Raw genomic sequence first — 14,289 nt, forward strand, 5'->3', positions numbered from 1 at the left:
TGATGTTAGCTGTGGGTTTGTCATATATGGCCTTTATTATGTTGAGGTATGTTCCCTCTACACTCACTTTGTTTGAAATTTTTACCATGTTGAATTTTGTCAAAAGCTTTTCCTCCACCTTTTGAGATCATCATATGGTTTTATTCTTTGGTTTGTTAATATGGTGTATCACATTGATTGCTTTGTGGATTTTGAACCATCCTTGCATCCTTGGGTCAAATCCCACTCAGTGTCTGTGATCCTTTTAATGTTGAATTTGGTTTGCTAATATTTTGTTGAGGATTTTGTATCTATGTTCATCAGTGATATTTGCCTGTGAATTTCTTTTTTTGTGACTGTCTTTGTCTGGTTTTGGTATCAGGGTGATTTTGGCCTTGTAGAATGTGTTTGGAAGCATTCCTTTCTGTGCAGTTTTTTTTGGAATAATTTCACTGGGATAGGTTTTAACTCTTCTATGTTTGGTAGACTTCACTTTTGAAGCCTGGCTCTGGACTTTCGTTTGTTGGGGGTTTTTTTTTGTTACTGATTCAGTTGCATTGCTGTCTAGTGGTCTGTTCATATTTTCTGTTTCTTCCTGATCCAGTTTTGGGAGATTGTACATTTCTAGGAATTTGTCCATTTCTTCTAGGTTGTTGGTTTTATTGGCATATAATTGTTTGTAGTAATCCCTTATGAGTCTTTGTATTTCCGTGGGGGTCAGTTGTCACTTCTTTTTCATTTCTGATATTATTGATTTGCTCCCCCCTCTTTTTTATGAATCTAGCTAAAGGTTTATCAGTTTTGTTTAAATTTTCATATAATCAATGCCTAGTTTCATTTAAGTCTTTATTTCATTTATTTCTGCTCTGATCTTTATGATTTCTTTCCTTCTACTAACTTGGGTTTTTTGTTCTTTTTCTAGTTCCTTTAGATGTATGGTTAGGTTGTTTATTTGAGATTTTGCTTGATTCCTGAGGTAAGCCTGTATCACTATAAACTTCCCTCTTATTATCGCTTTTGCTGTATCCCATGAAGTTTGGATCATTGTGTTTCCATTTTGTTTGGAGGGTTCTTTTTGGCTGCGGATGAACCCTATGGTCTTTGAAAAGATGTAATTAGGTGCAGATTAATAACTGAATGTTCTTAGTCAAAGGACTTGTCAGACTGTCAGATTTTGGGAAGTCTCCCCAGAGATACACTGTCTTGTATAACTTTAACATGTGATCTTAAGATACTATTGTTTCCAGTAAAATCAAGCAGAAGCTGTTGTTAGATTTGCTTACATAAAGATTTTGGTTCTTATAATGTCTCTTCATATGCAATGAGAACTTAATCCTTGTAGGGGCATACAGTCTTGATACTACTAGCTAGTGATTTCAATTTTTAGTTCATTTCAAGGTTTTAAGTTGGGCCCAGTTTGGGAGAATGGAACAGTGTTGGGGGAAGAAAATCTACGGTACCTTTAAGTTCTGAAATACTGGATTTGTGTTTCTTTCTCAGTTGTGCTCCTTTATTATTTGTCATCTTGATCCTAAGGTAGTATGTTTTAGTTTCAAATTTCTGAAGGAGAAAATTTGATTAAATAGTCTAAATGCCTTGTTATCTAGCTTCTTGGTCAAATCAGCTGTAAGCAAGGGAGTATATTAACATGTCTTAGGTATGCAACTTTCCCCAATGTTTATATCTTTTCTCTCAGAAGAGGAAATCTGATAACCAGGCAGCCATCCTAAGAGGTGTTCATTATTAACAAGTTAATTAAATCAGATACCAATGATATTAATAATCAAATGACAGTATTGAAATAATTTATTTTCTGGGTGGTTAAAATTAACGCTATTACTTTAAGGCAGTGTTCTTAGCCTTTTTTGCTGTCCAAAAACCCCCTTTGAAAATTTAATGAAGTATCTTGGACCCCTTGAAGCCCATCCATTAACTTCAGGTTAGTGTGCCTACTTTAAACTTTTTAATTAAACAATTTAACATGCATTGTTAAATTTCCTGTAAAATCTGGTTTTTCATGCTATAGCATGAAATATTAGAATAAGAATGATTATTTCTAATTATAACTGTTATTTGAGAAAAATGTTGTCTAGTAGCAGAGCCAGTTTTTAAGTTTAGAATAGTTGGAAACCTGTTTGTATGTATTTAGTTTCAAAATATTTACATTGTTAAAAATATAAAGTTAAGCAATTAAATATACACATTCTTGTTAGAATTTATTCCATATAACACTAATTTTAAAATACAAGACACATGTTTATTTTAAAATAAGTCTTTACATGCCATAATATACATAGTAATGGAAAACTTGTGTGTTCTGAATTGTAAAAATTTAAAAAAAAATCAGTAAGAATTGTACCAATTTTTTCTTTATTATGTGGTATGACTTTTTCTGAGCAGTTGTTGTACCTTTGACATATTCAGGTCAATCAGCTTTCTCTCTTTTTATCCTTATTTTGAGTCTTTAACATGTTTACTTTGGTTTTATACAGATTTCATGCTTCTAGTCTCTCACCCCACCCCCACCTCCACCAAATAACTAATTACTCAGAAGTTGAATTCATTGACTTAGATTTCTACCATAGTTTTGGAAGTTCAGCTTTAAAATATTTATATAACTTTTAGAGCTTTAAATGATTCTTTAGTGTACTGTGAAGAATGTTTATTTCAGATAACAATTTATTATGTTTAGAATCAGGCCCGGTATCATAACCTTTCTCAGTTACAGTATTTAGTAGAATAATACAATTATCTGGAGACTTAACATGGCAGTTTAGTCCAAAGAGTCTGCAGCAACACTTAAAGCATAGGTAGACACATAGCTCTTTTATGTCTTAATGTTGTTTTGTGGTTCTTCCCTTTGTTCGCCTCGTATACACTTCCCTTTGTTCGCCTCGTGTGCTTTTTCTCTATCAATTAACTTATAACAAATGTGGCTGAAGAACCATTCTCCTGTCTCTGTTTTTGGAGGGAACATAACTATATTATTAAATGATTGGTAAACATTTGTGTAGAGCTGAAATATATGTAAATTAAAGTCTTACATATGACTAATAAAAGATAAATAATTTGGTATGTCCACTACCTACCCAGTATAAGAAACCAACTTTCTGATAGTTGTAGAGGTGACAGTTATCAATATATTTTCAGCTTTCTATTTAAAATAATAGATGAGCAACATTAATATAAGATGTTCTAAAGTTTAGCTCTAAAGCGCTGCCATTTTAAAGTCCTTTTTGGATAAGGCTGAACTTTTGATATTGCTCCAGTTAAAACTATAATCAATGCCTTCATAATTTAATCTCAATAAAAGGAGGACAGGAAAAAGAATTCTTAATTGGATATCTTTTGATTGATTCAACAAATCAATATTTTTAAAGTTTTAAAAATTGAAGTATAGTCAGTTTACAATGTTATGTCAGTTTCTGGTATACAGTGTAATAGTTCAGTCATACATACACATACATAGATTTGTTTTCATATTCTTTTTCATTATCGCTTACAACAAGATGCTGAATATAGTTCCCTGAGTTATACAGTATAAACTTGTTGTTTATCTAAAAAATTAATTTTTTTATTGAAGCATAGTTTATTTAGTGTTTTGTTAGTTTCAGGTGTACTATATATCTGTTTTATACCAGATACTTTACATATTATCTTTAATCCTCATAAAATCTTTTGAGGTTGGTATTATTTTCCGCATTTTACAGATGAACAAATTGAAGTAGAGAGCTATCACAGTAAGTGTCTTAAAGTAGAATTCAGACCTTTTTGTCTGACTTTGAGGTCCATGCTCATTGAAGATATTGTCCCTTTGGTGTGAACTAAATTGAAGATAGAACTTCTTGTGAATAACATGTTTTAATTTTTCCATCTTCCACTTTTACCAGGCCTGTCTTTTTAAGGTTCTGTAGAACTTTTGTCTTTATAAAGTTATATATATGCTCCTTATAGAATACTTAAACGTCCAGAAAAGTATAAAGACGAAGAAATAAATCTAAAATCTCACCAACCATAGGTACTATTGATATTTGAGATTTTTGTAATGCATTTTTTTTAGATAATTTTATTTTTTATTTTTTTTATTTATTTTTTTTTAGATAATTTTAGATAATTTTGTAATGCATTTTTTTAGATAATTTTAGATAATCACAGTGTGTAATTTTGAACGTTTAATTTTTACCAGGCATTATAGTATCATTTCTTTATATAATTGGCAACACATATTACTTGATATGTAAGTAACATAAAGTATCATAATTAAAAGGATTATTCTCCTTTGGAAGTTTAGGTACTTTGATTTTTTTCCTTTTGTAAATATCATTGAGATGAACATTCTTGTACATAGCCAGTCAAGATGTGGCCTGATTTCTCCACTAATCACCCACCTCCCTGCCCAACACTGAGGATGTATAGTCAAATGTTATGTTCATGAGTTACTCAGATTAGTTTTTGTCCATCTGTCCCTCAATCTGTCTTACCTTTCTTTCTGTCTTCCCGTTGAGTATGGTTACAATATTTTTGAATACACTTAAGTTCATTTGTTTCAGGTTGCTTTCAGTTTTAGGTGTTTCCCCTCATCTCATTGTTTCTTATTTTATTTTTTATGTATGTAGAGTATTAACATGCTTTCCAAAATCAAAACTATTAAAAGCCACCGCTCTTCCTGTGTACCCTATTTGCTGTCTTCTAATTGGGCATTTTGCTCCATCAGTTGTTTGTCCATCAGTAGTTTTTTTCTGTATCATTGCTGTCAACATGCAAGCCTGCTGAATTTTTTCTCACCTAAAAACCAACCTGATTTCTCTCTTAGGCCACTGGCCCTTTCTTCCTTAATCCTTAATCACCTTTACTGATTTTTTTTTATATTTCCTTGTCCTCTTAGTGGTCCCTCAACACAGTCCTTGAGCCATTTTATTTTCTGTCTCCATCTCGCAATCATAAATACCATCTACAACATTGGTGATTACCAAATTTGTATTTGCAACTACTGAATGAGATTTGAATATCCAACTACCTAATTGGTATCTCCTCTTGGATATCTAATAGGCATCTCTTAATTAAACTATTCAAAGTCTAAATTCTGACCCTTAATCCCAAATTTCTTTCTTTCTGTGTCTCTTTGCCCCCATGAATGGTGGTTCTATCCTTCTATTTACTCAGACCAAAAACCTTGGAGCCGTCCTTGTCCTCAGTCTGTATTATCAAATCCTGTTGGCTTTACCTTCAGAATATGTCTAGAATTGTTCCCTTCTCACCACTTCCTAATCTTCCATCTTGATCCAAGGCAACATCTTTTCTTACCTGTATTATTGTAATAACCTCCTGACTGGCTCCTTTCTTCTGTCCATGTCCCCTTTTCATATATTCTCAATAGAATGATCCTTGAAAAATCCCTGTTCTAGTCCCCTAGTCACAATCATCCCCAGTCACTCTCACTGTTACTCAGAGAAAAGCCAGAGTCCTTAGAGTGGCTTAAATGGTCCCACATGATCTGGTCTCTGTTATTTCTCTAACTTTGTCTCCTTTCATTCCTGTCCTTGTTCATTTCCTCCAGCTCCATTGGCCTTCTTGCTATTCCTCAGACCTGCCAAGAATGTTCCTACCTCATGTTTTTGCGCTTAGCTTTCCCCGTGCCTAGAGCATTCTTTCTCCAGATATTTGCATAGCTAGCTCCTTCACTTTCTTCAGACCTTGCCCAAATGACATCTTTTTAATGAGGCTTTTCCTGTCCACTCTTAAAAATTAAAAGGTCACCTGCTTGCATCTCCTGACTTACATTTTGCTTTGTTTTTTCTCCATAGTTATCAGAATCTGACTTACTATATATTTAACTTATTTTTTAATTCTGTGTACCTATCCGCCCCAATTAAGGTCCATGAAGGAAGAGGTTTTTTTTATCTATTTTGTTCATTGTCAAATCCTCAGTGCCTGTTAAATTATAGGTATTGGTTAAAATGTATTGAATGAATGGATAAAATGCTCAGGGCCTTATGTAATCAGTCCTTCTTTGTCCTTTCAGAGTTATCTACTACTCTCCTGGCTCTCATGCTACGTTCCAGATGCTGATCTTTTTTCAGTTCTATTTTATACTGTGCTCTCTCTTGCCTCAGAAGCTTTATGTTTTATTCTCTCTACTTGGAATACTCTTTCTTTCCTGCTCCCTTCTTCTACTGCTGTTCCTTTAGATATCAGCTCAGAAGTCTGTTTCAAAGAAGCTCTGGATTAAGAACCCCTACTGTATTCTCTCCTTGTCATGCTGTTTGAACTTTGTCTCACCCACTAACTGAACACTGCACAAAGGCAGGAGCCTTGACTATACTAGTCAGTGTATGTGTCTGAATAGTGAATCCTCAATAAGTACTTATTGAATGCCAACTTCTAGCTTTAATATTCTCCCCTGAGGCAGTGGCAGATTATTCCTATATGATTAGAAATAGCCTATCAGGAAGATTCATATCATTAAATCAAACATTGGTGGTAAGTATGAAACAACCCAGCATCATTGATCAAATATGGGTTAAATGTGAACTTTGTATTGACAAAGTCAGTGTGTTGACATTTTGTGAGAAGCCATGAATTCAGATAAAATCTGGTTCAACAAATTCTGGTTTAGAGTCAGTGGAGAAGCATGTGTATATTGATTCTTATTGATATGTAGGGCATGTAAATAACCCAGTGTATTTTGGTAACTTAATATTTAATGTCAGAAGACTGGCTGATGACTCTTTTGTTAGCCAATAGTTAACTTTGTCAATAGTTTCACTTGTGAAAAAGTACTTGCTGGGTAAAGTTAGCAATTTTTAATTTTTTAAGATTGTTTTAAGAATTAAAGTAATATATATGAAAGTACTTTAAAATGCATGTGTAATTTATCATTATTATTGTCATTATTCCTGTTATCATCATTATTTGTTGTGACACTGGGCAAATAAGTTAGTTTCTCATTGTATTTACTCATTTAAAAGTAGGGATAAAAATAGTGGTGACCCTAATGGGTTATCATGAGAATTTGTAAAGCATGCATGCAAAGAGAAGAGCCTGGTACACAGTAAACCTTTGGTAAATGTTCACTACTATTTTAACTTATTATTTCCAATCTTTTAAATTTAAGAACTTTCCTTTTTAAGTCATTTTAGTGAATCTGAGGACTTTAATTAGAATTCAGGGTCCAGTCCCCTGTTTGACTTTTGGCACTTTCATTAAGCACTTTATACTTCAATTTTCTTAACTCCTGTATAAAATAAAATTATATTTGTACAGCTAATTCAGGGTTGTGAATAATTGGTATTTTTAAGAGTTTCATGTAGAAAACTTCAAAATTGGCTGCTAAATAGAACTGTATAATTTCCTTCCTCGGAGATCTTTTAGAACAAGATTTATGTACTACAATTTATTCCTGGAATGATCTGGGTCAGTTTCTAAAGCTGAGAATCACTGGATGATCCTAAATGGAGTACTGATGTCCTTTAATCATCAATCTTGACATGATGAATGACTGGTGGCACCTTTTGCTGCTACCACTTCTGAAGGGTCCCGTCATTCTTTTACCTTCCTTGTAGATTGATTAATAAAATAAGAATATCGACTTCTGTGATATAGTCTGTGGTAAAGTGAACAAAATGTGGTAGGGGATGGCTCAAAGCATTGCATAGTACTTGAAAAATAGTAGATACTATTACAGTATTTATAAATTTGAAAGGCGCTAACAGCTAAAGCTTGGGTGTATATGGTAATATGGTATTTAAAAGCAAGCCAAAAATACTGTAGACTTTCTGTAACAGAGCAAAGCAATAATAACAAAACCACATTGAAAAACATGGATTAAAGTAGAGCTTATCATGTGGTTTTGTGTTTCTTAGTGATGCTTTTATACTTTTAGTGCTCTGTATATTTGTAAGAATAACTCAGGGGTACAGTAACTAACACTAAAATAAATGTCAATGTTTATTCTCTTTCAGATTTACCAAAAATTTGTCTCCTGACAAGATAAATCTAAGTACCCTTAAAGGAGAAGGTGAACTAAAGAATTTAGAGTTGGATGAAGAGGTGCTCCAGAATATGTTGGATTTGCCAACATGGCTTGCTATCAACAAGGTTTTTTGTAATAAAGCATCTATTAGGGTGAGACTTTGATATGGAAGACATTTCTGCTTTGTTTTATTTATTCAAACCTATCTTTTAAAATAAATATTTAATCTTAGATAATTCTGAAGAGAAGCATTATTAACATAATTTATAATAAAAATACCTTTGTCTAAATATTTGCATAAATGTATGCATTATAGAAGTCATATTCTAATATGTTAATTAATTTATAAGACTTTAAGTTTTATTTAAAATTTAATGTTAACATTTAAATAAAATTACTGATAGTTTATTAATAAAATAATTGGTTATATTTGGCATATATTTAAAGATTTTTTAAGGGTTTGTTGTCAAACGGGACAATTTAAATTTCAAATGAAGAGATACGACTGATAAGTTATCTTATTCTGACCATTATACTTTATTTGAAATTTTGTTCTTTTCCTCATTTGTTTCTTATTTTGAGGATTTAAAATTTTTCTTTTATTATTATTTCTACTTATTAAAACTTAGGCTTTCTTATCTTTAACTCCAATCATATGTCATATCACTTCTTTCTCTTAAAGATTAGGCTTAGTTTGAGAGTACTCAGTAGAAATACTGCATGCTAATTTGTTTCATAAAATTAAAATTGAGCTCTAAAGAAAAGATTGTGGAAAGGTTCCCATATCTTTTGATGGTCACCTTAAATTTTATTCTATCCTTCATAAACCCAAATGTCTACAGAAGCATGACATTTTTAGTGCAGGGTATGTTTGAACATTACTTACTGATATTGCTTGGCATTTAACATTAATGGTCTCACTTTTGTATTTGTTTTAAATATCTGTGAAGAGATTGGTTGGAATTCTAGAATTTAAAAAACTGTTCAGTGAACAAAACATTGATTATGCTTTGCTGGGAATTCTTAAATTATAAAAGTAAAGTGTGTTTTAAGAACTGGGGAAAAAAGATATTAAGAGAACCTGAAATTTTTATTTAAAAAGATGACCAAGAGATGCCTGGCTAGCTCAGTTGGTAGAGCATGAGACTCTTAAAAAGATGACCAAGAAAGTAAAGGTAGTAGTATTTTCTTGTGTAAAATAATTACATCTGATTTCAAGAGTATGAATAAATTGCTTAGTTTATTATTTTGCAATTTAAGAAAAAAGTCATCTGATATAATTTGGTATGTCTATCACTGTATTAAGAGAGCATCTGTGTTGATTACTGTTTTACATTTTTTTTGATTCATTTTAAAGGAAAAACATTTTTTCTTTTGTAGATTCCATGGACAAAACTGAAAACACATCCCATCTGTTTGGTAAGTTCTGCATTGCATCAGAAGTAAAGATTTATATATGTATATAATCTAACTACTTTGTTAATATTAATCTTTTGTTTCATATAAACATAATCTTCGGACTTCCCACTAGTTAGTTTCCACTTTCATTTTATTTTGATGGTACTTAGGTCTCTCAGTCCTTAAATGAAAAGTTTGAATTTTAAAATGGAAGGGTCTCTAAAGTTTTTCAGGTCTAGAATATTATGTTCTAAGTTGGTATATTTTGTTGCATTAATTTAACTCCTAATTGACATACTGTAAGATTCTTCTTTTAATAAAATTGATCCAGACTTTTTGTTTTCTGGTTTTATGGATCTAATAAATTAAATAATATGTTCTTTAATACAGTTTTCTTTTTAAGGAAAATTAAAGAAAGATTCATTCATTCCACAAATATTTATTGAACACCTCTCCTCTGCCCTGAGGGAATTTGTATTTTTATAAGAAGACTGACAATGAACAAGTACGCAAACACAAGAAGACAGTTTCCGATAATAAGTGCTGTATTAAAATGGAGAATGAAGAATAACTGGAGTTATGTTAGAGATGACTACTAAGGACATTTGATTTTTCTTCAAGAAAAAACTTAGCCTAAGAAAGTTTTTCATTATGAGAATATTTATTTTTTCACATTTCTTTTGTATTTCATATTTTTCATAGTTACGTGCTTTAAATCTCAGGTTTTAGATTAGGATAATCTTTTAGAGGTGGTTGGTTTAGTCCTGTTTATTAATAAATAATCTAATTTATCAATTAATGTACATTCTGGGATTAGCGATTATACTTTTATCAAACCTGATGATCTTATCAGTATATATCTCTTATAGTTTTTCTCTCCCATATTCCTGTAATGAGCATCGTTTTTCCACCAGCTAATAAGTGCCTTGAGAAAGGACTAAGCACTTTCTTTTTGTTTTTGTTTTTTCTATTTCTCCTTTTAGACCTTTATGGATACATTTAAAATGACTCAATTTACTTACTGTTAACTTTGCTACTAAAGAAATGAAAGAGAAAGTAGTTTTAAATATCTTGATAATATACATAAAATAAAATTTCTATTTATTATATTTTTCATGTATTTTTATTAGTCCCTGGATAAAGTAATAATGGAAATGAGTACATGTGAAGAACCACGAAACCCTAATGGCCCATCACCAATTGCAACTGCTTCAGGACAAAGGTAAGCTATTTCTATTAATCTGTACAACTGGCCAAGGGAATTTGTTTCTTTTGTAAGCTCTGTTATCAAGTAGTAATGGGACATAAAATAAAATCCCTTCACTTGAGTCTCTGTTTCAGTTCTTCTCCCATAAAACATTTTGCAGTTTTAGTAAATACATTGCAAAGCCGCAGAATTGATATTTAGCCTTTTTATTCATCTTGCTTCCCTTGTGTTAAATAATGATGATTAATCGAAGACAGAGCAGTAGCAGAAACTGGAAGCAGAAGAGCTTCGGCATTCTATAAATCAGTCTCTTACTTGGTCTCTGAATACTTTCTCTTCATAACATTTATCCTGTGCATCAATGAAAGTATTATGACCCTTAAGAGTTAAGTTTGTGCCTTAAAAAATTATAGATCTTTGGATTACACATGCTGAATTTTGATAGATAAAAATCAGATGCTAGTAAAGTAGAAGCACGGGGGCCATTTCACAAAGCCGCTTTGGAAGTTAGAATAGTTATTAAAAAATAGATCTTTTAAAAATTGCCTATTTATTTTTGCATTCAGTAAATTTGGGCCTTGTGTTACATATCATTTCCTCAAAGCAGGTTTTCTGCCCTACTTTTGGATTGTACAGCTATTCACGTAAAAAGTTCACATAGACTTTAATGTGATTAATTCCTCCTCAGATTGTACAACATGGCAGCCCTGAACATTTATAGTATTCTAGGTGCTGTATAAAACCCGTGATAAATTCTTCTTGAGGACGAACATACACATACAGAAACGCACATACACACTCTGTTTCCCTCTCTCACCCTTTCTCTTTCTCCCCCTCTTTTGTTTGTTTCTCTGTTAAGAGGAGAGCTTTTTCACCAGAGTTGAACCACCTTTACCTTAGTACATTCTGTGAGAATACCTTCAGCCTGATCAGTGACTTTTCACATGGGAATCTAATGGTGATCCATCTACTGCTCAGAGTTGACTGAAGGCCAGATTTATCAGCTATACAGTTTATCCAGCAATTTGAGATTTTGAAGTTCAAATTATGATTTCAGGCTAGAGTAGATTGGAGCAATTGGTCTTTAAATTGGCTAGAGTCTGAAACTTGGAGGAAAAACAGAGATGTTTTTAAGGGGAAAAGGTCAGGAAAATTGGTATAAATGAATGACATTTTAATTATGTGTGACAGAAATGAGGTATTTTGTCATTGTGTGCTAAGTGTAGTTGATAGTGTTCTTCCTAAGTCGTGTTTTTATAGTATCAACAACAAGCTTTATAATTTTGGCTTTGTAATCATATGATGATAATCCTTATATTTTGATGTATGGCAATATGGTTAATCTTTTTCTATATTTTCCTGACTTGCCTGATTGTTGCATTCATTTTAAGATGCTTATCAAATCTATAGAGTTTTTTAGGCTCCTTTTGAAATTATAATTCTAGAGGTCTACAATGGTTATCAAAAATATGAATATATATTTTTAACAATTCTTTACACTTATGCAATTTAGGGAAACACTGATCTATTTGATTTTGTTTCTAGCCAAGGATTAAAATAGAAGCAGATTAACAATTAACAACCTGGCCCTTTCTTCTGTGTAGGACCTGTAGGCTAACATTGCTCCCACAGATTGATGGTCTTGTAAACTTTGTAAGTTCAGAAATTTGATTTTATCTCTTCACTTGGAGGAGATAAATACCTATGTGAAGACTGACCAAACTCAGAAGAGACTTATTTGTAAACTGAAATTTCAACTTTTTAATTTATAATGGATGACATATAATGGATGACAGAAATATATAGACTTTAGTTATTGATTCAAGCTTCACCCTTCTGATTGTAAATCCTCCAGTACAATTGTAACACTCTTTAATGTGCATAGATTAGAGTAGATGGGGTTGGATATTCCAAAGTATGTTCCCACGTTATTATATAAATATTCTTCCAACTCTAGGAATTTTTCTGTTTAATTGACCCAACATTTGTCCCTAGAATCAAAGCAACTCCTCCCTAGGATGCTAATGAGTTCTTCCTCTTCAGTTCTCAATTTTCTAAACACAATGTAGACAACCACCTTTTTTTTAATAGCAAAATTACATCAGGCAAGCCAAAGATTATATAAATTACTATACCTGTATCATTGCATTTAAGGACCACAGCAACCTTTTGAAATAGGTATTGTTTTCATTTTACACATGAGGAAACTAAGCCTTAAACTTCCAATAGTATTAATAATAACATACTGTTATTTATAATATAATAAATAGTAGTTACTTTTTTTCAGTATCATGAGTCAAAAGTTGGGCTGTTTGAGTCATATGCATTATTTCGTGCAGTCCACATGTAACCTAAATAGTATTACCTGATTTAAAAGATAAGTCATCTAAATCTTAGAAAAGATAAATTATATTATTTATTCAATAAGATAGTGAATCAGGAAGTATAGCAGCAGGTATAGAGGAGAGATGTGCATGATCAATAAAGATGATGGGCTTACTTTTATACATGTTGGCTTTGAAATATGTGAGTCAGCCAGGTGGAGCTCTCTGGTGGACACTTGGATTTTACTGTCTGAAGTTCTAGCAAGAAATCTGGTTAAAGACAGATTTAGGAATAATGGTCACATTGATGATAATTGAAGTAAGGTACCAATTTAGCACAATTTTACTGCCCCCTGCCAAAATATATAGATAAGATAGTCTGTATTCCAGTCATACTGCACTACTTATTATTCTTGAAACATGTCCTCTACTTTCTTACTTCTCTGTATCTTTGCTCATGCTTTTCCCAATTTTAAGGTTTCCTTTACTTCTCATTTTTCCGTGTAGAAACTTCATCTTTCTTTCCTGGATATATTTCTCCCTAGTTATAAGCAATTTCTTCCTCTACCAAGTACACAGATGATTCCTTTTTTAGAGTACTTAATTACAGACTGCCTCATGTTTAAGTTACTAGGATATGTTTTTTTCCCTCCCTAAGTAACTTGCAAGCCCTGTAATGCCACAACTCTACTTGGATTTTCCTTATGTCCTAGCATCGTTCACATTCTAGATGCTCAATAGATATTTGTTGAATTGCATTAGGGAATGTGAACTTTTTCTGATCTCATTCCTAAATTGTGAGATTATATTCCAGTTGGACTCGTCAGCCTTCTTTGTGTCAAGAATTTAGCCCTAATTTAGCACTAATGCTTTTTAAGAGTAGGCAGCTTTGGATGGTGATTATAATTATGTAATTGAGAGTAACTTCCAATTTCGAAAACCTTTTATCATTTTGAGAAGAGCATTTTTATAACTTACATCTAACCTGAGTAGATTATTGTTTTAAGAAAAAATTTTTAAACAAAAATGAATAATATTATGGCAGTTTGTGTACTTTGTATGAGAATTTTAGCAGAAAACTTTTTCATTCTTAATTTTTTTTTTTTTTGGCTTTAGTGCATTATATTTTGTTTTGCTTTGTGTTCCCAGTGAATATGGCTTTGCTGAAAAAGTAGTTGAGGGAATTACTGTTTCTGTAAATTCCATTGTCATCCGCATTGGAGCAAAAGCCTTCAATGCATCCTTTGAACTTTCCCAGCTACGGATCTATAGTGTAAATGCAAACTGGGAACATGGAGATTTAAGATTTACTCGTATTCAAGACCCACAGAGAGGAGAGGTAAATTTTTTTTCTTTCTTTGTTTAGAAAAATGTTTTAGCTGCTGATTAACATAAAAGGATATTTAAAG

The 14,289-nt window shown here is 32.1% G+C and overlaps 1 protein-coding gene across 3 annotated transcripts in view; it reads left to right on the top strand.

Annotated features, from left to right (window-relative positions):
- Positions 1-14,289, top strand: part of BLTP3B (bridge-like lipid transfer protein family member 3B) — a 95,125-nt gene that overhangs the window by 31,398 nt on the left and 49,438 nt on the right. For all 3 annotated transcript variants that reach the window (XM_074375243.1, XM_045522458.2, XM_010962773.3), the window contains 4 exons: positions 7,941-8,103; positions 9,332-9,370; positions 10,480-10,571; positions 14,030-14,219. In XM_074375243.1, coding sequence (XP_074231344.1) covers positions 7,941-8,103; positions 9,332-9,370; positions 10,480-10,571; positions 14,030-14,219 — 484 coding nt within the window. The remainder of the gene's footprint in view (positions 1-7,940; positions 8,104-9,331; positions 9,371-10,479; positions 10,572-14,029; positions 14,220-14,289) is intronic.

Source organism: Camelus bactrianus, chromosome 12 (assembly GCF_048773025.1).
Source record: "Camelus bactrianus isolate YW-2024 breed Bactrian camel chromosome 12, ASM4877302v1, whole genome shotgun sequence".
Taxonomy (NCBI): domain Eukaryota; kingdom Metazoa; phylum Chordata; class Mammalia; order Artiodactyla; family Camelidae; genus Camelus; species Camelus bactrianus.